This window comes from Lemur catta, chromosome 23 (assembly GCF_020740605.2).
Source record: "Lemur catta isolate mLemCat1 chromosome 23, mLemCat1.pri, whole genome shotgun sequence".
Taxonomy (NCBI): domain Eukaryota; kingdom Metazoa; phylum Chordata; class Mammalia; order Primates; family Lemuridae; genus Lemur; species Lemur catta.
Window position 1 is genome coordinate 17,282,317 of NC_059150.1, and position 21,838 is coordinate 17,304,154.

Genomic DNA, 21,838 nt, shown 5'->3' on the forward strand with positions numbered 1-21,838 from the left:
ATCAGAAAATATGGAGAATTCTTTGGGAATTATCTTAGGATTTTATGTATATATGAATAAAAAGATAAGAGAGGCTGAATTAAAAAGTCAGAAAACCAAAAGTATCTTTGCTCAAATGTGTTATTAAAGGATAAATACCATGATTAGACTTTGCGAGAAATTAAACAATGAACTGGGAATCCTAATATGTGAATTCTAATCCCAATTCTTTCACTAACTAGCTATATAACTTTAGGCAACCAGACTACAGTGGATTCTCCGTTATAAGATAAGGATGTTAGACTAGGTAAAGGTGTTATCTCTTTTATATTTTCCCAGTTCTAAAATTCTATGATGGGAGAGAAGTATAGATTGGGTAACTAATATTTTATACTATATCAAAATGTTGCTAGTACCTCAGAATTTTTTTCTGAAAAGTGTGTGAATGTGTAATATTCAGTTGGTGAGCAGGGAAGGCTGTTTTCAAGCGTGAGGGTTGAGGATAAATGACAGGAGAGTGAATATAAAGAATGATATGTAGCTTAACTTCAGATGAGCAAATGAGGGGGAAAAGGGGACATTTGTTGACAGTGATCTTCTTTTACCTAAACTATAGCAATAATCACAATGTGAAAATTTAGAATATATGACCAAGATGTTAGACATATTTTTATAAATCTCATTTGAAAAGAAAATCAATAATCAGAGAGCAGAAATGAGCTCAAGTAAAGATGGCCCTTTTGTGCTCACCAGATGTTTGTATTTTATTGCTGCTTATTATTGGTCTTGCCCTGCTGTGAGTTATAATACATTTGTTTCTTATTATGATGATGGTTTAGATGAACTGTTTGTGTCTTTATATAAATGTTAGTGCATTCTCCCTTTTAAATAGTTCTTACTTATTGGTTTCTATTAAAACTAGTGAATAAACTCTTTTAAAAAGTTTTTGTTGTTACATATTTTCATGACCCTAGAAAATAAAAGATACGCTTTCCTACCTCATAATTTACAAATTTATAAGAAAAGTGTTCTGCTGGATTACCACATTCCCTCCAATTTTAAAAAGGGAAATATTGGAATAAAATTCATCCAGCTTGAAAAGTGTAGGGTCCAGTGGAGCTTTATTAAAAATTAACACAATTATATAAACCTTAAAATTAGTTCTTAAGGATAACAATGTGTAATATTGAGTACTACACCTCAGGTCCAGGAACTATTTTTGTCATCTTCATATTCAAACAACTTTTCTGTTAGTGTCTCTTGATCTCAAGTTAGGTGTATTGCTCCCAAAAGATGTTAACATTTTCAGTGACATCAGTTCCCACATCAGTCATTGTGAATAACTTAAAACTGACTCTTAAAGACACATGAAATTGTAGTTCTTCACGTAGCCCTAATAATGAGTAAACTGAGTGTGTATTTATCTAAAAATTGCATTATCACTATATTGGGAGGATGGCAGAGGGAACAGGGAAGTATGTGAATGTGTTTAAAAAAAACCTCATAATAATCCTCCTAAAATTTATCTTAATTAACAGTCAATGGCTAATATCTAAAATTGAGTCATCAAGATATAGTATACATATGTTGTAAAATACAGAGGATAAATAGTATAAGACATAGCTATAGATTTTAAAACTGTCTCTAGGAAATGGAAAGAGGAGGTAGCAAGGAGACTGCTGGGTTTTTTGATAATAGTCTTCTCACGATGACTAGCATTACTTTGTTAAAAATTTTTTAAATAGTATAAATATTATGGCTTAATACATAGCAGTTGTAGTTTCCAAGCGATTTCACAGTCTTTAAGTACATATATTTAAAGAGCCAGTTTCAGCCAGATGTGGGGTCTCACACCTATAATCCTAGTAGCTCCGGGAGGCCAAGTCAGGATAATTACTTGAGGCCAGGAGTTCGAGACTAGCCTGAGGAAGAGCAAGATCTCATCTCTACAAAAAAATAGAAAAATTCGCTAGGCATGGTGGTGCATGCCTATAGTCCCAGCTACTCGTAGTCCCAGCTACTCAGAAGGCTGAGACTTGAGCCCAGGAGTTTGAGGTTGCAGTGAGCTATGCTGATGCCACTAGCCTGGGTGACGGAGCAAGACCCTGTCTCGAAAACAGAAATAAAAAAATGTTTAAAATAATGATAATAAATAAAGAGCCAGTTTCTTAGAGATTAATAATGAGCAAATCCATAAATTACAGTTCTGGTCTATTGGCAGTTTGTGTACTTTAAACTTTTTGTGTAGCTAAAACTGGACTCCTAAATGGATACTAGTATCTGGAAGTACTGGTTGAGCACTGTCTTCCCCATGTAAGAATAGAACATTTCTTAAATTCAACCATGTTTGTGAAATCCAAGCTTAATTTCATTTACTGACATCAAAAAGCAAGGCAAAACTTTCTTCAATGCAGGGTAGGGCAATTGGGAAATAAAAGTACAAATAACACAGTTAATAAATCTGCTGATCTTTTCTAATACTAGCTATAAGTCATTACCATATCATATACGTGTTTGAATGTAATCTTAATCAATCAAGGATCTTGTCTGGCTTGTATTTATGAGGCCTAGAAGAGAGCCTTTTGTATACAATATGGGAATGAAATATATTTGTTTAATGATTACTGAAATTCAGTAATACTTCATTTTGAATATTGTACCACTGAAGAAAAAGCTAAGTTGGTGGAAAATCTTACTCAAATATAATATATACTTCCCTGGAAAATAAAACAAAACTCCTTCCTCTTGAACCTGTGCTTATTGGTAGGACATGTGTGAGTCTTATGGCTAATAGATGTGCTTATTTATGATAAATGTGTTGGGGAACATACTCATTTGCTTATTATTCCTCAGGCCTACTACTACTGTGCCATAATAGAGGATGTGATACTGCGCTTTGCTTGGACTATCCAAATCTCAATTACCTCTACAAGTTTGATACCTCGTTCTGGGGACATCATTGCTACTGTCCTTGCCCCCCTCGAGGTTTTCCGGTAAGCAAACTACTGAAAGGTTTATCAAAGATTCTTTTTACCCAAAATACACCAATACTTACAAATTACAATTTATTGTAACTTACATTTGAAAAGCTTAAATTTTCCAACTTTTCTCAAACTTCTCATCAGCCTCAGTGTTGGACACTCCTACTTAAAGGACTTAGAGGTTAATTCTTACAAAATTAAAATACCTATTGATGATGACATAAGCTTTTTTAGAATTGAGCTCCACTGGAAGGATGGGAAGTAGAAATTAGGAGAGAAAAAGGCTTAGAACAGAAATGTTCTATGACCTCTTTTTTTTATTAATGCATAATAGATGAACATAGTTTTAGGGTACATGTGATAGTTTAATATAATCATATAATTTGTACTAAGACCAAATCAGTATACGACCCAACCATCACTTTAAATATTTGCCTTTTCTTTATGCTAGAACCATTCAAATTCTTCTTTTCTAGCTATTCTGTTTTTTTGGTTTTTTGGTTTTTTTTTTTTGTTTTTTTTTTTTTTGAGACTGGGTCTATCACTTGGGTTAGAGTACAGTGGCATCATCATAGTTCACTGCAACCTCTAACTCCTGGGCTTAAGCGATCCTCCAGCGTTAGCCTCCCAAGTAGTTGGGACTATAGCCACATGTCACCATGCACAGCCAATTTTTCTGGGTTTTGTAGAGACAGGGTCTCACACTTGCTCAGGGTGGTCTCAAACTCCTGGCCTCAAACAATACTCCCACCTTAGCCTCCCAAAGTGCTAGGATTACAGGCATAAACCACTGCACACCCATTCTTTTTTGTAGCTGTTCTGAAGTATACAATAGATTATTGTAAACTGTAGTCACCCTACTGATCTAACACTAGTTCTTATTTCTTCTATCAAATCATATATTTGTACCTGTTAATCAACTTCTCTCTATCCCTCCCCATCATCTCCAGCCCTTCCCGGCCTCTGATAACTACCAGTCTACTCTATATCTTCATGAGATCCAATTTTTTAGCTCCCACATATAAGTGAGAACATACCACATTTGTCTTTCTGTGCTTGGCTTATTTCACTTAACATAATGATCTCCGGTTCCATCCATGTTGCTGCAAATGACAGGATATCATTCTTTTTTATGGCTGAGTAATAGTCCATTGTGTATATATACCACATTCTCTTTATCCTTTCATCCATTGATGGGCATTTAGGTTAATTCCATATTTTAGCTATTGTAAATAGCACTGCAGTAAACACGGGGGTGCAGATGTCTTTTCAATATATTGATTTCCTTTCTTTTGGTTATATACCCAGTAGTAGAATTGCTGGATCATATGGTAGTTATATTTTTAGTTTTTTGAAGAACCTCCATACAGTTTTCCACAGTGAGTGCACTAATTTACATTCCTACCAACAGTGTATGAGAGTTCCCCTTTCTCTGCAGCCTCACCAGCATACATTATTGCCTGTCTTTTTGATAGAAGCCATTTTAACCAGGGTGAGATGATATCACTGTGGTTTTGATTTGCATTTCTCTGATGATTAGTAATTTTGAACATTTTTTCATGTACCTGCTGGCTATTTGCATGTCTTCTTTGGAGAAATATCTATTCATATCTTTTGCCCATTTGTAATCAGATTATTTGGGTTTTTTTCTTACTGTTTGAGCTCCTTATATATCATGGTTATTAATCCTTTATTAAAAGGGTAGTTTGCAAACTCCTCATTCTTTTTTAAATTCAACTCAAGTATTTGTTCCCAATACTCAAACCAAACCACTTTTGTTAGTAATCTCCAATAGTAATAATAATAATAGCAGCAAACACTATGTACCTGGCATTGTTCCAAACCCTTTACAATTATTAACTTACTGAATCCTCACAACAATCTTATGGGGTTGGTACTGTTATCATTCCATTATACTGATGACAGTGAAGCGTAGGTTAAGTAACTCAACCAAGGTCATTACAGCTAGTAAGTAGCAAAGCCATGATAGTCTCCCAGAGTCTATGCTTTTAGAGCATACTGCCTAAATCCCATGGTTAGTTCTCTGTCCTTGTCTTCTCAGCACATATTTTCTTCACTTGACTTCTCAGAAAGTGTATTCCCCCATCTTACTAGCTATTCCTTCTCCACTTTTTAACTGGTTCTTCTTCCTCTTCCAAAACTGTAAGTGTTAGAGTGTTCCAGGGTTTAATCCTCTGCCCTCTTCTCTCCTGCAGTTATATTCATATTGTTCTTAAGCCAGTGATTTTAAATACTGTCCTTAAGCTATCTCCAGTCCTAAACTTTCCCTTGAATTGCAGACTTTTGTCCATCCATCTACTGAATTCTCCACTTGGGTATCTCTTGGGTAGCTCTAGCCTAATTGGGAACCACCCTGCCTCTCCAATCTTAGTAAACAGTGTCACCATTCACTCAGACCAAAAACCCTAAGACCACTCGCATCCCGTGTCAATATGTCCCGACAGCCTCATCCTCGTAAATAAATCCCTTCTCTGCTTGTCATCACCTCTGTTATTACCAATCTGAAGTCACCAACATCTCTTTTCTGGACTATTGCAACAGCCTTCTAATTAGTCTCCTTTCAGCTGTTCTTGTCTCCCTGTGATCTCCTCAGCAGATAGAATGGGTTTTTTTTAAAATAAATCACTTTATTTTCCTGCTTAGAACTCTCATTTTTTTCCATCAGATCTAAAATTTAAACTCCTTACTGTAGTTTATAAGGTTCTTTGTAGATGGGCCCTTTTCTCCTCTCCATCTTTATCTCCTGCTATTTTAACCTCACTTAGTCTGAACTAGCCCCGCCGACCTTGCTATTATTTCAGTACACCAAAGGCCTTTCCAACTTGGGGCTTTTTATACTTGCCATTTCCTCTGGCTGGGACACTTTTCTCTAGGATTATTTTATGACTTGCTTCTTTGCATAATTCAGGTTTTTGCTGGCTGCCATCTCTTCAGAGCAGCTTTCCCTGATCAGTCTTAATGACAGCATACTCTACCTCCTTATCCTGCTTCATCTTCCTCAGGGTGCTTATCATTAGCTGATTGACTATTTACTTGCTTGTCATCTGTCTCTGCCACTGGAAATGGCACCTCATAAAGGCAGAGGCTTTGTCTATCTCACTCCATTCCTTTTCCTGCCTTATAGTAGGCATTCAATATTTGTCAAAGTAAAAGAATGAGCACCCTAAAACTGCATTCTGTGAGTCCCTTCCTTTTCTGTAGTACACTCTTATTTCCCTTTCCCCCACCTCTACACCATCTTTCCCTGTTTTATTTTAATATTCTAGCTCTTAATTCTTTGTTTTTGTTTCCATAAGTGGAAACTTGATATTCTGGGAGGTTTACAAGTAGTAGTAATATGTTAAAATTTTGTAAATAATGTGTTTGATCTGCTCCATTTTGCTAAGGCGATTTGTATGGAACTTCTTCCGCCTGGAGAATGAACATCTGAATAACTGTGGTGAATTCCGTGCTGTGCGAGACATTTCTGTGGCCCCCCTGAATGCAGATGATCAAACACTCCTAGAGCAGATGATGGACCAGGATGATGGGGTACGAAACCGCCAGAAGAATCGGTCATGGAAGTACAGCCAGAGCATATCCCTGCGCCGGCCTCGCCTTGCTTCTCAGTACGTATGGCTTCTAGTCTGTGACGCATATTTCCTTTGCGTTTTAGCATTGAATAACATTTAAGCTAAGACACTATCAAGTTGAATCAGTGAAATTGCCAATATTCAACCATTTTTCACCTACAGAAAAAACAGTAATAAACAGCAGTTTCATATGATCCAACCTATAGAATGTCTTATGGGCATACGGAGTAAATGTCATTAATTTATTACCTACTATTAATAATTTAGCATTAAAGATGCATTGGAGAAAAAAATTATTAGAGAATGATTTATTTGACTCTTCTCAGGGGAGCTCTGAGTGGGGTCAGCAAGGTAAGCTTCACAAAGGGCTGGAAGAAAATGTTGATTTTGGTCAGTGTTCTCACTGAGCTCCTGATTTTGAAAGTCTAATAATACTTGTTAGGTACCAGCAGAGGGCGATCTAGACATATGCTATTTCTGTGTCAGAAACCAGAGGCTCTTTGGCAATAGATTATTTCGTTCCATTTCAGGTGGAAAAACACTGGGAAACTAGACTGCAATGAGAGGAAGACATTTAGAATAGAGCAGTTTACGTGCAACAGAGGGAGCAGGGAAGCTAAAACAAGATCCATGTTTGAGTACTGACTTTAGGGCTCATGCAACGTTCAGCATATCCTCAACCTTTTTCAATTTCAGTTCTACCTCTGTCAAGTAGGAATAATAATTCCTATTTCACCAAATAACCACTTTCACCTCACGGGGCTCATGAATTGCAGAATATTTCATTACCTAATCTCATTTTTTTAATCTAATACAGGAATCTCTTCTATAGCATCCTGAATAGATGACCATTTTGTGCTAATTGACAATCAAAAATGATGATGAAGTTTATAACCCTATGAGACATGTAATTTCATTGTTGGATAGTTATAGTGGTAAATAGTTTATGATAGGCTGAACTATGTTTCATTATAATTTCACTGTAACTTCAACCATTTGATCCTAATTGGGCTTTCTCACATAACTTGTGATGAGTCTCCTCCCTCTTCTGCATTATATTTTGTCAACTTTTTGAACACAAACAACTGTTAGGCCATTCCTCAGGTCTTCTGCTGGCTAACTCTCCTCATTTTTCATGCATACTTCAAATGGTATTATTTCTGTCATCCTCATCATAATTCCTTGTATTTGTTTACTACTTTATTGATACTTTTTGCACCCATTTTCTCATTTGATGTACACCCTGTCTCCATGAGGCGAAAGTGGTGTTAGGTGAAATAGATATTATTCCTGCTTTACAGAGATGGAAACAGGCACTCAAAGAAGGTAAAGAGATGCGTGATAAAATCAAAGTCAGTACTCAGACTCAGATCTTCTTCCAGGTGACCACCCTCTCCATTGCACATGACCCGCTATTGTTCTTGTTCCGTTTCTCTGGTTGCAATCTAGTTTCTTAGTGTTTTTCCAATGATACCTGAAATTAAGTAGGAAACTTCAGGAATAATCTATCTGGTGCAGTAGGCAGTGCCTGTTTAGGATGTATATTTAATGGTGGTAAGATTGGAAATGTACCTAATACTGTGAATATTTGTATTTTATTAATAGTAATAGACTAAGTTCTTCTTTTCCCCTTATTACCACTAGATCCAAGGCTCGTGACACTAAGGTATTGATAGAAGACACAGATGATGAAGCTAACACTTGAATTCTCTGAAGTCTAGATTAACATCATTGGTTTTCCTACTCTACAATTCTTTCCTCGACCAACGCAACCTCTAGTACCTTTCCAGCTGAAAACAGGAGAAAACACATAACACATTTTCCGAGCTCTTCCAGATCGGATCCTATGGACTCCAAACAAGCTCACTGTGTTTCTTTTCTTTTCTTCTGGTTTAATTTTAATTTTCTATTTTTAAAACAAATATTTACTTCATTTTGCCAATCAGAGGATGTTTTAAGGAACAAAAACATAGTATCTTATGGATTGTTTACAATCACAAGGACACAGATACATATCAAGATGAAGAACAGGCATTGCAAGGACCCTGTGATGGGATGGTTCCGAGATGGCTCGGCTTTCGCTAGGCCCGGTTTTGACTGGTTGAAACCGGACATTGGTTTTTAAATTTTTTGTCAGTTTATGTGGAGAATTTTTTCCTTTCCTTCATATCCAGCGCAAAGGCACTGGCCGCACTTGCAGGAAAAGTGCAACTTAGAGCAGTACCTTCATTCATGAAGCTACTTTTTAATTTGATGTAACTTTTCTTATTTTGGGGAGGGTTGCTGGGTGGGTGGGAAATACGATGTATTTGTTACATACAGTTTTCTCATTATTTATGAAACTTAACCATAAGAGAATGAGATGGCGCCCGTGCAATGCAGGTGGTATCAGTGAAAGAAGACAGGGGAAACTAATGTTGGATGACATTTGTGACGGTCAGTCCCACATCACATACCTTTTTTGGGAGACAATTTGCACCAGTTTGACTTTTTCTTTCTTTCTTTTTAATTTTAAGCCAAAGTTTCATTACTGACTTTTTAAGTTGCTGCTGCATTAGAGTCCTGAGCACATCTCTCCTAACGAGGCATCCCCACACTTCCATACCACCAGTTGAACTTCATAGAAGAGGTTCTCATACTTCTTAAATTTTTTATGGAGCAGATGTGGAATACATTTGCCATATTTCAGCTGTAACAACTAAAGTTATGCCTTACTATGTTTCAGCATGTAGGGTAATTGTAGTGTAACCTTTGCTAACTCTGAATTAGAAGACAGCTATTTCAGAAACTCCACACCCTCATTAGATAGTTCTTCTGAGCTCAACCACTTTAGCCAGAATTTGATCAAATTAAAAGTCTATTGTGGGGAAACCGTATTTTGGAGTGCATGGAACAAATTATCCTTCCTCTTTCACGTTACATTGATACAAAAGACCTTGGCAGCCATTTCTCCCAGCAGTTTTCAAGATGAACATTTAATTTCATGCCTTCCCATGATAGAAAGCCTGTTTTTAAATTTTTGGGGGTCTAAACTTGGTCATACATAAAAAGTATATTTCTTAGAAATTTCAGACTATTATGATCTATCCACAATGCCCATTTTCACTTGTTTGTCTTATTTCTTCCCTGTGTTCCTTAATCATCCAAATAAGCCCTAAAACCATAGGGATTTTATTTTCTTGAATATGGTCGATATTAAATTTAACATTTTGTTATCTAACAAAATTAATGTAAATTCCAGGAAAAAGATAAAGTGTGTTTCACTGCTCCCCACCCCCGACCCAGATGAAGATTTCAAAGTCAACATCAGCAGATTCATGAAAGTAAATTTACTTCTGTTGTTTTCAGCTTAATTATAGACAAAGAAATAAGTAAGTGGAAGGGCAGCTATTATCACTTGCTTAGTTTTAAAAACATGTGGTTACTGCCCTTTAATACAGTCCTTTTGTCATCAGCTCTTCTCCCATGTGTTACAAGTCTTTACTCATCCCTGTCATAATTCCAGTAGATTATAGTAAAGTTACTGTTACTACCAAAATTTTATCAGTTAACTGACAAATGGTTTCTTTTTAAAGAAGTTTCTTCCATCTTTATTCTGACAAGCTTCCAAATTTGTTCCCTTTTTGAATCGATTTTTTTTTTTTTCCCTGAAAAAAATCATACAACTTTGTGGCTTCTAGTGTTTTTTTGGTGTGTTTTGCCAAGTGTGTCCCTTGGCCCATAACTGAAGAGGAAACGTTTAATTATTGCTGTTTTTTTTTTTTTAGTTTAAATAAATTGAATCATTTATAATAATCAGTGGTAACAATTTAGTGACCCTTGGTAGATTAAAGGTTGCATTATTTATACTTTGGATTTTTTTTCCTAACTATTCTGGGTTTTATACTTTAAAACTATGGGGGAAATATCACTGGTCTGTCAAGAAATAGCAGTCATCATTGCTGAGTTACATAAAGAAGTCCAGTGGACCAGTCATTTCTTGTGCAAATAAACTTGGTGGTACTAATGTGTATCCAGAGCCATTTGAATTGTCAGCTTCATTCTCTATTAGTGAATCTATGTGATGACGCACATAAAATCTTACAGATGATTTCTGTCATTTGAACTCCCCAGTGTTTTTACTTCAGTGTATCCTGTGGCCAGTTTGGTCTTTCTTCAAACTGTTATGATTGTAGACCCTAATCAGTATTATTTTTTCATACATAGCACAATGATAGAATGTATTCCTTTTCTGATACATTTGTCTGATTGGCATAGGATATTCAAAAATGAGGCTTATGTAACTTTGATCTTGCCATGATAGATGCCTAAATATGTATTTAAACACACAGCTTTGTGTTCTTCTTAAAGCTATAAAGAGCAAAAAGGGCTTTTCCTCATCAAAAGAGTTTGAGAGACAAAGTATACATTTAAATTTTTCCTTCAGAAAAGGCAATATACATTTTTCTCTTCTAAAATTTTATATGTCCCAGCAGTTGTGAATGCTGTGTCCTACCTAAAATTCTACTGGAGGCTCCTATGCACTGAAGCTTTCAATAGAACTCTTAAAAATGAATATCACAAAGTCATTTTAAAGGAGCAGCAAACTAACCAAAGGTAAAACTTCATCTAATTTTAGGTTTAGAAATTCTAGTTTTATTTTTATTTGAGATTCACTCCATTTTTAATATTAGTTAAAATGCTCCTCAAAGGAATGGAAAAGAAAACATAAATAAAAGAATAAAATTCATTTTTCATTTTATGATAGTATAGAAAGCATTGATGTGTATAGAGAAGTTAGAAAACAAAAGTGGTTTATTTTCTATGCACAAATGAGCACCTATATTTAAGGCTGCCTATACCATTACAAAAGAATAATTGGTGATTTCATATCATACAGAGAGATAATGAAATGATCAAAGATTAAATCGTCATTAATTAGTATATGATGGTAATGTGTAAGATTAGAAAGTAGTTGAAAACCCATGTACAACTTTTTTTTCAGCCATTAGAATCATTTTGATGTCATGAGTCTGATGTCTTGATTAAATGACAAACTGCATAACTTCAGATTCAGAAGCAGTGGTGTAAGAGGAAAACACCGTTCACCTCAGCAGTGACCTCTATAAACCCTTTAAAGAAGCAAAGCGGGGCCTAGCCCCTAGGATCAATGACTTCTCAATATTATAAACACAGGAGTTCTGCAATTTAACTGAGCTTTTACCAGAAGTAACTTGTTGATGTATGGTACCTTTCCATCATGGTTTGACCAACGTATAGTTTACTAAACTAGAGAAAGCAGTTCATCCATTTCTGAATGGGTGAATTAAGGCAAGGTAAAAACAAAGAAGTAACTATTAACAGACATTTGGTTGAAGAGAAATAAAATGATTTTGGAGATAGCAAAGAAAAGCAAGGAGATGTTGGACCTTAGCAGCAGAAGCCAGTCAGGAAAGCATGTGAGTTTGGTGACGTGGAGGTGATGCCTCTCCATCTCTCCCTTCAGTGCGTGTTACGTTTCGGGAAAGACTTGCCTTTATTTTCCTACCTTTTTTCCTCTGTTACCTTGCATTGGTCAGGAAATAGTTCTTTATTCCTGAATGCAATTTTCTAAGTAGTGACAAGAAAAATTTCTCATTTTCAGGAAAAGAATTAAGAAAATAACCCATCCATGGCAGTATTTTATTCAGAAACTTGAGATTCTCCGCAGTGATTGCAGTTTATCTGTTAAACAGACTTTAGGTTATTACTGTTTTCTTTTAATAGTTTGCATGAAATTTCAAAAAATTAAGTACTTCCTACCATATAACATATTTGAATCTTTTAATTATGATAGCCTCTCAGATTTTAAAAAAAATCATGTTGAATCAGCTCTGCCAACTACAAAATCACCATACTCTTCTCAAATCTGATAGGAAACCATTGTCATTACAGGTAAGATCAGTAGTGACCAGGTGAAGGAATAGAAGTTCTGGTAGAACTTTTGAGTAAGTTAGGTGAAGAACAAATCAAATTTATCTGCTTAGTTCATTTTTTTTTATCTAAATTTTTCTTGCTTGTGATTATTAGCTAAGGCAAGGAGAGTTCAAGATTTTCTAAATTACTTAAATGCACATACATTTCTGCATTTCAGGTGTCAGTCTTGATAGTAAATCTTAAAAACTCCCAACTTGCTGCATTGTATTTTAAGTCTACTGTATCCAGTGTCAAAGCACATGGTAACGTGGGACAGAGTTGGTTGTATTATAGCATAAGATATTTATGCTGGTCAGTGTTACAAGCCAACAATTTAACCAGCATTAACCACACTCTACTCACAAATACGAAAAAGTAAAAGCATCTTACTAGGTTTAGAAGAGCTTGAGTTACGCCATACAAGAAGTTTGCCTGGGAGTGGAGAGGAGCCTGCTGACCGGGCTGGCTCATAATGCCTTTCTTGTATGAATTGTCAAAACTCTGACATTGAGCTGAGCTGCCCCTTTAAAACAGCCTTCCAAAATATGTCTGCTTACTCATGGTGGAAGAGGAAGTGAGAGGGACGAGATGGGAGTGGCCCCCAAAGTGAGGAGAATCATTATACTAACTTTCAATTGAAGCATGTGTCCTTGTAGCAAACCTTTGGTTTATTTTATCGAATCAAATACCAGTTTTTTTGTATGGTGCCATCAGCCTAGGAGGACAATCAAATAACCTGTTGTTTGCCTTGGATTCAGTATGTCTGCTATATACACAGTCTCATCTTGTATACCTTCAAACCAGTTACTTGACTAAACTTCCACCATATTACCTTAGTGATCTTCCTATGCCCTTTCCTCTGTACCACCATAAATCAGAGGGAAGACTGCAGTACTACTGGAAAGATGTGGACTTCTAAGAAAGAGCAAGGATTCCATCTCACTGTCCTTTGATCATTATCTATGAAGTCCCTACCTACAATTCCCTGATTGTCCTAGAGCAACACCAGCATGGTGGAAATAGGGGAAAAAATGTGGAAAATCCCTAAAGAGCAATTGTTCATGACATTGTTCTTTTGAACTATAAAGTAAAATTGTGAGCCACCCACATTTCAAGTGCAAAAAGAACAAAACTCTTAAACTTTATCACATTGTGATGATTAATTTCTTCCCATTTTCTGGATTAGCACAGAAGCTTGTATCAGTGAAGAATATTTAGGAGGAGAATAGGGTGGAAAATGTATTTTTCTTTTCAAACCCTCTCCCACTACTTGTGTTTCCTTCACCCCCTCCCCCCACCACACTGTGTTGGTCAAATGATACTATTCTATGAAACCCTGAGCTATAGTTGTCAAAAGTAACTATGGATTGTGATTAGTCTTCTGTGGGTGCTTGTTTCTTTCCCTCTTTTTTCTCCCTTGCTGTCTTTCTTACTCTCCACTCTGGTAAATGGAAAAGGTGACATCAAAGAATTGATGCTTGCTTGGACTCATGTTGTATCTGTGACTATGCTATTAGCTGTCTCCTTTTTCCTTATATGGGTAGAATTCTTACGGAGTTCCCTTCTTGATAAGTAGGTTAAATGCACAATGTGGTACTGTTTTATAGTTTCTAGATGGTTGTATAAAGCAAAACGTTAATGTGGTTATGTGTTTTTAAAAGAAAATAAGTGATTGGTTACTAAACTCTGTCCTTTTTTCATTATTACAAGCTCTCTCTGTTTTCTAACAGTTTACTGACTCCTTTGTCGCTGATGAATGGTTTGTGTGACTGTGTGTTTTTCTCTGTGGGTTTTTTGGATTCCTGAACATGGTTGCCATTAGGACTAACTTGTTTTGGGCAAACATTACAGTGGTGAAATTTTTAAAATATTCTACTAAATTAAAAAGTAATCTTAAATGGCCTTTTCTCTTTAGGCAATATATGAGGTATGTGAACTCTAAAGCAAAGGGACTGATGCAACAAGTTTTTTGGTTTTTTTACTCACACAAAGTGTCTCAAATATTAGGTGAAATGACATGTTCAGCTGTGTGTTGGAGAGCTGGACTCTTGTTATCGCTACATCCATGCCCTAAGTATGACATAGCATTTTCTGCAGAATTCCTGGATCAGTCATTATTCCTTCTATCTGTCTAGGAAAAATTATAAAATTAACTGACCCTGAGATGAATGTACCCAAAATGCAAAGAGAAAAATAATTTATTAATAATTTTAATACCACAAACTCTGCTCTTACTATATTTCTGTGGAGACTAAACCAGAATATGATAATGTGGAGTTTCTAGGCCAAAGTCAAGATAGGATGTGAATCACTAGATACTCAACACCCCTTTCCATAATTTGACAACTCATATTCAACATTTGTATGGCTGCAGTATTACAGATCTTCCAAATGTACAGCATCTCAGAAATATGTGGATTAATGAGTCATCTCAATTTGTTTATGAAGAAACAAAGACCTGGAGCAGCTTAGTCCACAATCCCAAACGGTTCTAGGAGGCCCCTCTTTTCTCTTTTGTCTGACCTAGACATAGCCAGAATCGTTGGACTTTAGTGACCTATATCTTTGTATGGATAATTTTTATTAGATCTTCTTCTAACGTATGAGAATAATGACTGATTTTATCCTTTTTTTGAGAGAGAGAGAGATGAGATCTCACTATGTTGCCCCGGGGTGGCCTTAAATTCCTGGGCTCACTGATCCTCCCTCCTTAGCTTCCCAAGTAACTGGGACTACTGGCACATGCCACTGTGCCCAGCTTATACTTTTTGATTTATTTATTTTTCTAGTTTCCCACATTTTCCTTTAGGGGAATTGTGGAGTTCTTGTATTCTTAAAAAATTAGTATGTGTTTACTGAGCTCCTATCATGTAGTTATTATTTTTTTTTTTTAAGAGACAGAGTCTCAATATGTGTTGCCCAGGCTGGTCTCAAACTCCTGGCCTCAAGTGATCCTCGCCTCAGCCTCCCAAGTAGCTGGGATTATATGTGCAAGCCACCGCACCCAGCTCAGCCATGACTTTAATACTTAGTTGAAGTTGGCTTCATCATCATTAGTTTTATGGAGAAAAAAAGGGAAAAGTGACAAATTATTTCTAAATTACATACTTATCTGAAACCATTGCCCAAAAAGCCCACTGTCCTGTTACTAGGTATTGGTGCCCCAGGGTAAGCTGAGTTTTCTATCTCGAGCCAGGGATTACTCTTCACTCCTCCCCAGGCAGATAAAGCCTGTTATTCTGGTTACTTATTCATCCTTTTAAAAATTAAAGTATTAGATCTGTCAAGAGTTATTTCCTCAGAATTTTCTACTGCCAAAAATTGCCCTTCCAATCCATCTTACTTAATCATTGAGTAACACATGAGCATCAAAGTTCAACCAATGTTTACCTTTGTAAAATGAAGTTTTTACCCTAATTTAAATAAATTTTATATTGACCGCATAGCCAAATGGTTCTGATGGTGTAGTATTCTGCCTTGCTCCACCTAGGGCAGCCCTAGGGCTTCTTTTCTACCTGTGTGAATAGAATAACCAAAGTCCATGTATGATTTTTGGTGATAGATTCACTATGCTCCTCTACTTCCATAAGGAGAAAACCAAGTAACTGAAGAGACACAGGCAAGTAACAGAAGAGAACCAAGGAGAAGCATATTAATATTAATTCCCAAATCCTTTGCCACTTTACTAAATTACAAATTATCATATATCATAAATTTCACAATATTTTATATTGTTTGGTTGAAGTAAATTTGCTTGTTTGTGATTCCTCAATTCTTGTCTTCTGAGTAGATGGGCCAATAAAATTAGAAATTTCAGTTAATCAGGGCTTTTGTATCCCTTCCATAAGGAAATATACAAGATATTAATACTTTAGAAACATCAGTTCTCCAAAGATTATTTCTGTCAACTATTGGGTTGAAACATTTTTTCTGCACTTTCATAGGTATTTTAGAAAACTTTTAGCTCCTTCCTGGCAGCCCTATTCAAAAGACTTGCTGGGCTCAATGTGTGCCCTGCTGCCAACTATCGTGATTGGCCATGTGACACAACCTGGCTTCCTTCTATGGTAATGCCCTCGTGTTTGCCAGTCTGGAACTCTAGTGGTAACACAATTCAGGAGAGAGGAGATGTTCTTTTTCCAAGGGTCCTCCGATGTCACCAGGAGGTCACACAAATTCATAATCTACTAAAATGTTTTAAATGCCTTAGTATTCGTTAAACTGGAAGGTAGTTTCAGGAGTCTGTTAATAGATGAGTTGTTGAGCCAATTTAGGAGGCAGTGGGCCTTTTTGATCAACTGCTACAGGGGCTACACTTCGTACTGTTACCTGCCCACTGGCAAACTCACTGGGCTCCACAGTGACCCTTGTGTGGAATGAGGTTGTGTGAAAACTTGATTCTGATGCTGTCCTCACCAATACCACGTTAGCAGGTGCTTCTTCATCCTGTGAACTTTGTTTTATCGCAGAGAACAGACCAGGTTTCCCAAGCGCACAGTAATCATAGCTGACCCTCCCTGGCCACTGCAGGCGAGGCGTGTCTCACATCAGTGTCTGTCGTGCGGTGCCAGTCTCGTTTGTAGAGGAGAAAAGCAAAGTGTTCGGTGCCTGGCCCTGGACGATGCAATAATTACTGAACCTGGGATTAGGACCCAGATCTAACGAGCTCCGTAGCCCACATTCTTTCTCCCTAGAAAACAGAAAAGAGGGTGGAATTTTTTTTTTTTTCTGCTTGGCAGCCAAAACTAGGAAGTTGCTTGTGAATTACTGTTTCTTTCTAAAGTTATGCCTGGTCTAGTCAGAATATAATCATTTTGAGAAATCAAAGAACACCCTCCACCCTCCCACACGATGCATATATAACCATATGTTCCTCAACAAGCCTGGGTCCCACTGACTAATGCTTTCTGGGAATTTGTCCTCTGCCCCTCCAGGGAAGACAGCTCTTAGGAATTTTAAAAAAATTAAACAATAACAGCTGGCTGATGTGGGCTCACGCCTGTAATCCCAGCACACTGGGAGGCCGGGGTGCGAGAATCATTTGAGGCCAGGAGTTTGAGACAAGCCTGGGCAACATAGCTGAGTCCCCTCCTCTTCAAAAAACTTAACAATTAGCCGGGCGTGATGGCACATGCCTATAGTCCCAGATACTCCAGAGGCTGAGGTGAAAGGACTGCTTGAGCCCAAGAGTTTGAGGCTGCAGTGACCTATGATCGCGCCACTGCACTCCAGCATGGGCAACAGAGTGAGAGAGACCCTGTCTCAAATAAATACATACATAGCAAAACCCTGTCTCAAATAAATAAAGAAAATTAAACAGTAACAACAAACATAGCTCCTTATTGACTACTTTTCACAGGAGCCTCTCCCTTGAGCCAGCCGCCCTATTTCCCTCGGTCCTAATCTAATCCCTCCCCTGCCCTTCCTTCCAGTTGCGTGTTGGAGGAAAGCCCAGGCAAAGGCATGGAGACATAGCCAGGCGGGGAACTAGAAGCACTTCAATATGGTGGGGATGCAGGGTGGGCTCCCAGGGGTGGTGGGAGATGAGGCTGGCGGGACCTGTGTGCCTTGTGAAGGAGGCTGAGTCTTAACCTGAAGACCTGCGCTCCCCAAAACGGACTGGGCCTCACAGTCCCCTGAGAAGCTTATTAGGAAACAGATTCCTGGCCTTCCTCCAACCTAAGGAATCAGGATCTCCACGGGTGTGACCTCAGAATTGGCCTTGAGTCCACACAGGCACTGGTCAGACTAGGCCCTGGGAGCCACAGGGGAGCCACGGGAGGGTTTTAAGCAGGAAAGAGGCAGGCGCATGGCAGACCAGCCCCATGTGCTCTTACTCCTCCACTGGAAGGAGATGACGAGGGCTTGAGGGAAGGCCCTGGGGTTGCGAATGATGGACGAATGACGTCCTCAGCAGGTGCTGCTGGCGTCAGCTGCCGCCTTGTGCTCCTGGGACCACATGCCCATGACCACGATGGGAGCGGCCAAGAAATTCGGTGTTCTGGTTGGAAAGCTCCTTTGGGCTGGACAGTGGAGGGCACAGAGCTGTCCCTCCAGCCCATTCCTACCCCTCTAGGCTTCACCGGTGTGGCCTCAAAGGACCGTCTCCCTCACTTTCCCTTGGTCCTAAGTGAAACCTGATTTCCACACCCCAGGTGGCTCCTCTCTCCACTGGGTGCTCAGAGCATGCCGGGGGAGTTGGGAGGACGGGGGAGCCTTGTGTTTTCATCCAGGGCAAGTCAAAGGCTTCTTGGGTGGTGGGTTTCCTAGTTGTTCAAACGGAGGAAGATGGCTACAGGATCACTCTTTACCATGTTTGTTTTCCTCCTAGATTTCTCTCCAAAAGATGGTAATGAAAGGGTCTGATACATACGGAAGTGAGGTAGTTTCTCAGCCCAGAAATGTGCCAGGCTCAAGGGCTAAGACGTGGTCTGGACCACTCCCTAGGGGCTCCCATGTCACAGAATGGAGTCCCAGCTCCTCAGCCGGGCCCCGAGGCCCTTGACCAGGACCCACCACCCTTCTCTGAGGCCTCACTCCCCACCCCCACCCCCACCCACCTTTCCCAGTTTAAATTTTACACTTAGTAACTCTGAAACCAGGCAGTTTCACACCTCTTTGCCTGTGTTTATGCTAATCTCTTCACCTGAAATGCCTTCTCCCACCTCTCCCGCTCTGCCTGGCTAATTCCTGCTCATTCTCCAAGACCCAGTTCCACCTAGTGCCCCTTCTCACTCAACACACCCCCCCCAATCTACTCTTTCCATGAGCAACCTACACCCTCCTGCGCTGGCCTGGATGGGAGCGCTTACTCGGAAAGTTTATGTGTCTGTCCCCTGCTCAACTGGACCAGAAATTCCTCAAGGGCAGGGTCTATGGTGTTAAATTTTGCCTCCCCGGTCCCTGACACAGAATAGGAGCTTGACAGATGCCTGCTGAGCCCAACAGAACCCAGATGAATAAGAAGGGCCCTCTAGCATTTGGGTGTCAGGATAATTTAATATCATTCTAAGGATTTGCTCATTCATGTCTTTAGGACAGGTGGCTTTTAAAGCCTCTGTATAGATGTGACACCCCACCCCCATGCAAAATAACAAATGTAACCCTAGTAAACTGAAAGTGATTATATGCATCTCGAAAGGTTGGGCTGCAGGTTTCCCTTAAACATTAAGCCTTTGCTGGAACTTTCAGAAACTCGCCTCATAGATCATTAACTTCTGGGGGAGAATGGGAGCAGCAGTCAGGGAGAAATTACCTTTGGAGTCTGAGCTCAGAGATGCCTCTAAAAAGAGGACAAAAGGCAGAAAATCTTCGAGCCAGACAGAACTGGGTTCAGAGATTTAAGAGATCCTGTGTGGAGTACCTTAGCTCCCAGGAGGTCCCGAATAATGGTAATGGCATAGTTGTTGTCAGGTTTGACATTGCTCCTGGAGGAGAGGAGGGAGTCTTGCATGGTTTCAGGATTTGACCTCAGACGGCAAGAAAGAGACAGCAAGGATCCAGAGAGGAGGGACCACACGATTGAGGCAGCACCTTCTCAATACCACAGCACTTCATAATTGTTTCACAGAGTTTTTGATTTTTAACTAAATCTTTCCACACTGAACATGCAGATGCTGGTGACAGCACTGCGCAGTGTGTCGACGTGAGGGGCTCAGACTCTAGAAGACTTTCCACTTACTAGCACTGTGTCCTTGAGCATTCACCTAGACTCAATGTCCTTATCTGAAGAGAAGAGACAGTAGACAGGACCCATCTCTTAAGGCTGCAGTACGAGATAAGGAACATAAAGTGCGTAGCCAGAGCCTGGCACGGTATGCCCTCCATAAATGGCACCAGTTGCTACATTGTGAAGTGATCAGAGAGCAAGTAAACGCCATGTCTGAGGAACTGCCTGCTCTGGGAACATGCAGAAAGAAGGGGCCCCAGACCCTGGTGACCACCTGTCACCAAAGCCATGTGACCTTCAGCCTGTTCCATGACACACAGGGTTTGCCCTGGATAATCTCTCAGGCTCCTAAATTGGCCTGAGGCCAGTGTACTCACAGCTCCCCAGAGGAGGCTGGCAGGCTGGTGCTGTTGTCCTGCCCCGATCCCCACCCCCGCAGGGAAACTTCTCCTCACTTAAGAGGTGGGTGGCCTGCCCCTGCCCAGATGTGGTGGCTCAGACCTGTAGTCCCAGCTACATGGGAGGCTGAGGCAGGAGGATCGTTTGAGCCCAGGAGTTTGAGGTTGCAGGGAGCTATGATGAGGCCACTGCACTCTAGTAGCCTGGGCCACAGAGCGAGACCCTGTCTCAAAAAAAAAAAAAAAAGAGGCAGTTCCGCTCGGTGCCCCTTCTCACTCAACCCCCCCCCCCAATCTACTCTTTCCACGAGCAACCTACACCCCCCTGCGCTGGCCTGGATGGGAGCGCTTACTCGGAAAGTTTGTGTGTGTGTCCTCTGCTCAACCGGACCAGAAATTCCTCAAGGGCAGGGTCTATGGTGTTACATTTTGTCTCTCCTGTCCCTGACACAGAATAGGAGCTTGACAGATGCCTGCTGAGCCCAACAGAACCCAGATGAATAAGAAGGGCCTTATGTCCCTTCCAGAAACCTTTCTCCCCCTCCACTCCCTGTTCCAACACTCAGCGCGCTGTGCACGGTGTCCTTACTGTTGCTATGTCTGCCACCTAGATGCCACCGCAGTGCACAAGTGTAAGTACCGCCTGCTTCCGAGTGAAGCTCTCCTGGCTGAAGGAAAGACGAACGGGCACTTTCTCTTTCCGGAAGCTCCCGGGTGCTCTCGTTGCTTCCCCGCTTTTGTGGAAAAATAGGCTTGGAAATAGGTGAGGCTCTGCCACCTCCCTCTGGGTGGAAAGAGCAGGAAACTGTGGGTTTGGGCCACAGCTGCAGGTAAAGCCCTGTGTTGCTACCTCCTCCCAGGTCTGGGAAAGTGTGACAAAGTCCCCACCCAAGGCGGCGGGCACCTTGGCAGACCCATGTCCACTCGGGTCTGCCCTTGCGCCTCTGGCAAGCGGAAACCAATGACCTTGACCTTGGAGGAAACGGCGCCCTAGGGCGATGGGGACGGCCCCCCGGAGAGGGCGGCCGGCTCCTCCGGAAAGTTGCCCAAAGGCCGTTCCTGAGCTCCCACCCGAGAGCCGGCCCCGGGCGCCGCGGTCCGAGCAGCCGCGCGAAGCTCCTGCTCGCGCCCGGCCCGTCCCGGCCCGTCCCCGCCCCGCGCGCCCAGCCGCCCCGGCTCTGCCCCCGCCCTCGCGCTCCGTTCCCGCCGGGAAGCGGCTCGGTCGGGCGCTGGGGAGGCGGCCCGGGTCCCCGCGCGCTCGCAGCGCCCGAGGCACCGCGCGAG

The 21,838-nt window shown here is 40.3% G+C and overlaps 1 protein-coding gene across 1 annotated transcript in view; it reads left to right on the forward strand.

Moving 5' to 3' along the window:
- Positions 1-10,565, forward strand: part of XPR1 (xenotropic and polytropic retrovirus receptor 1) — a 144,166-nt gene extending 133,601 nt beyond the window's left edge. Inside the window, exons 13-15 of the mRNA XM_045536346.1 lie at positions 2,833-2,972; positions 6,368-6,589; positions 8,198-10,565. Coding sequence (XP_045392302.1) covers positions 2,833-2,972; positions 6,368-6,589; positions 8,198-8,258 — 423 coding nt within the window. The 3' untranslated portion in view covers positions 8,259-10,565. The remainder of the gene's footprint in view (positions 1-2,832; positions 2,973-6,367; positions 6,590-8,197) is intronic.
- Positions 10,566-21,838: the final 11,273 nt, after the last annotated feature.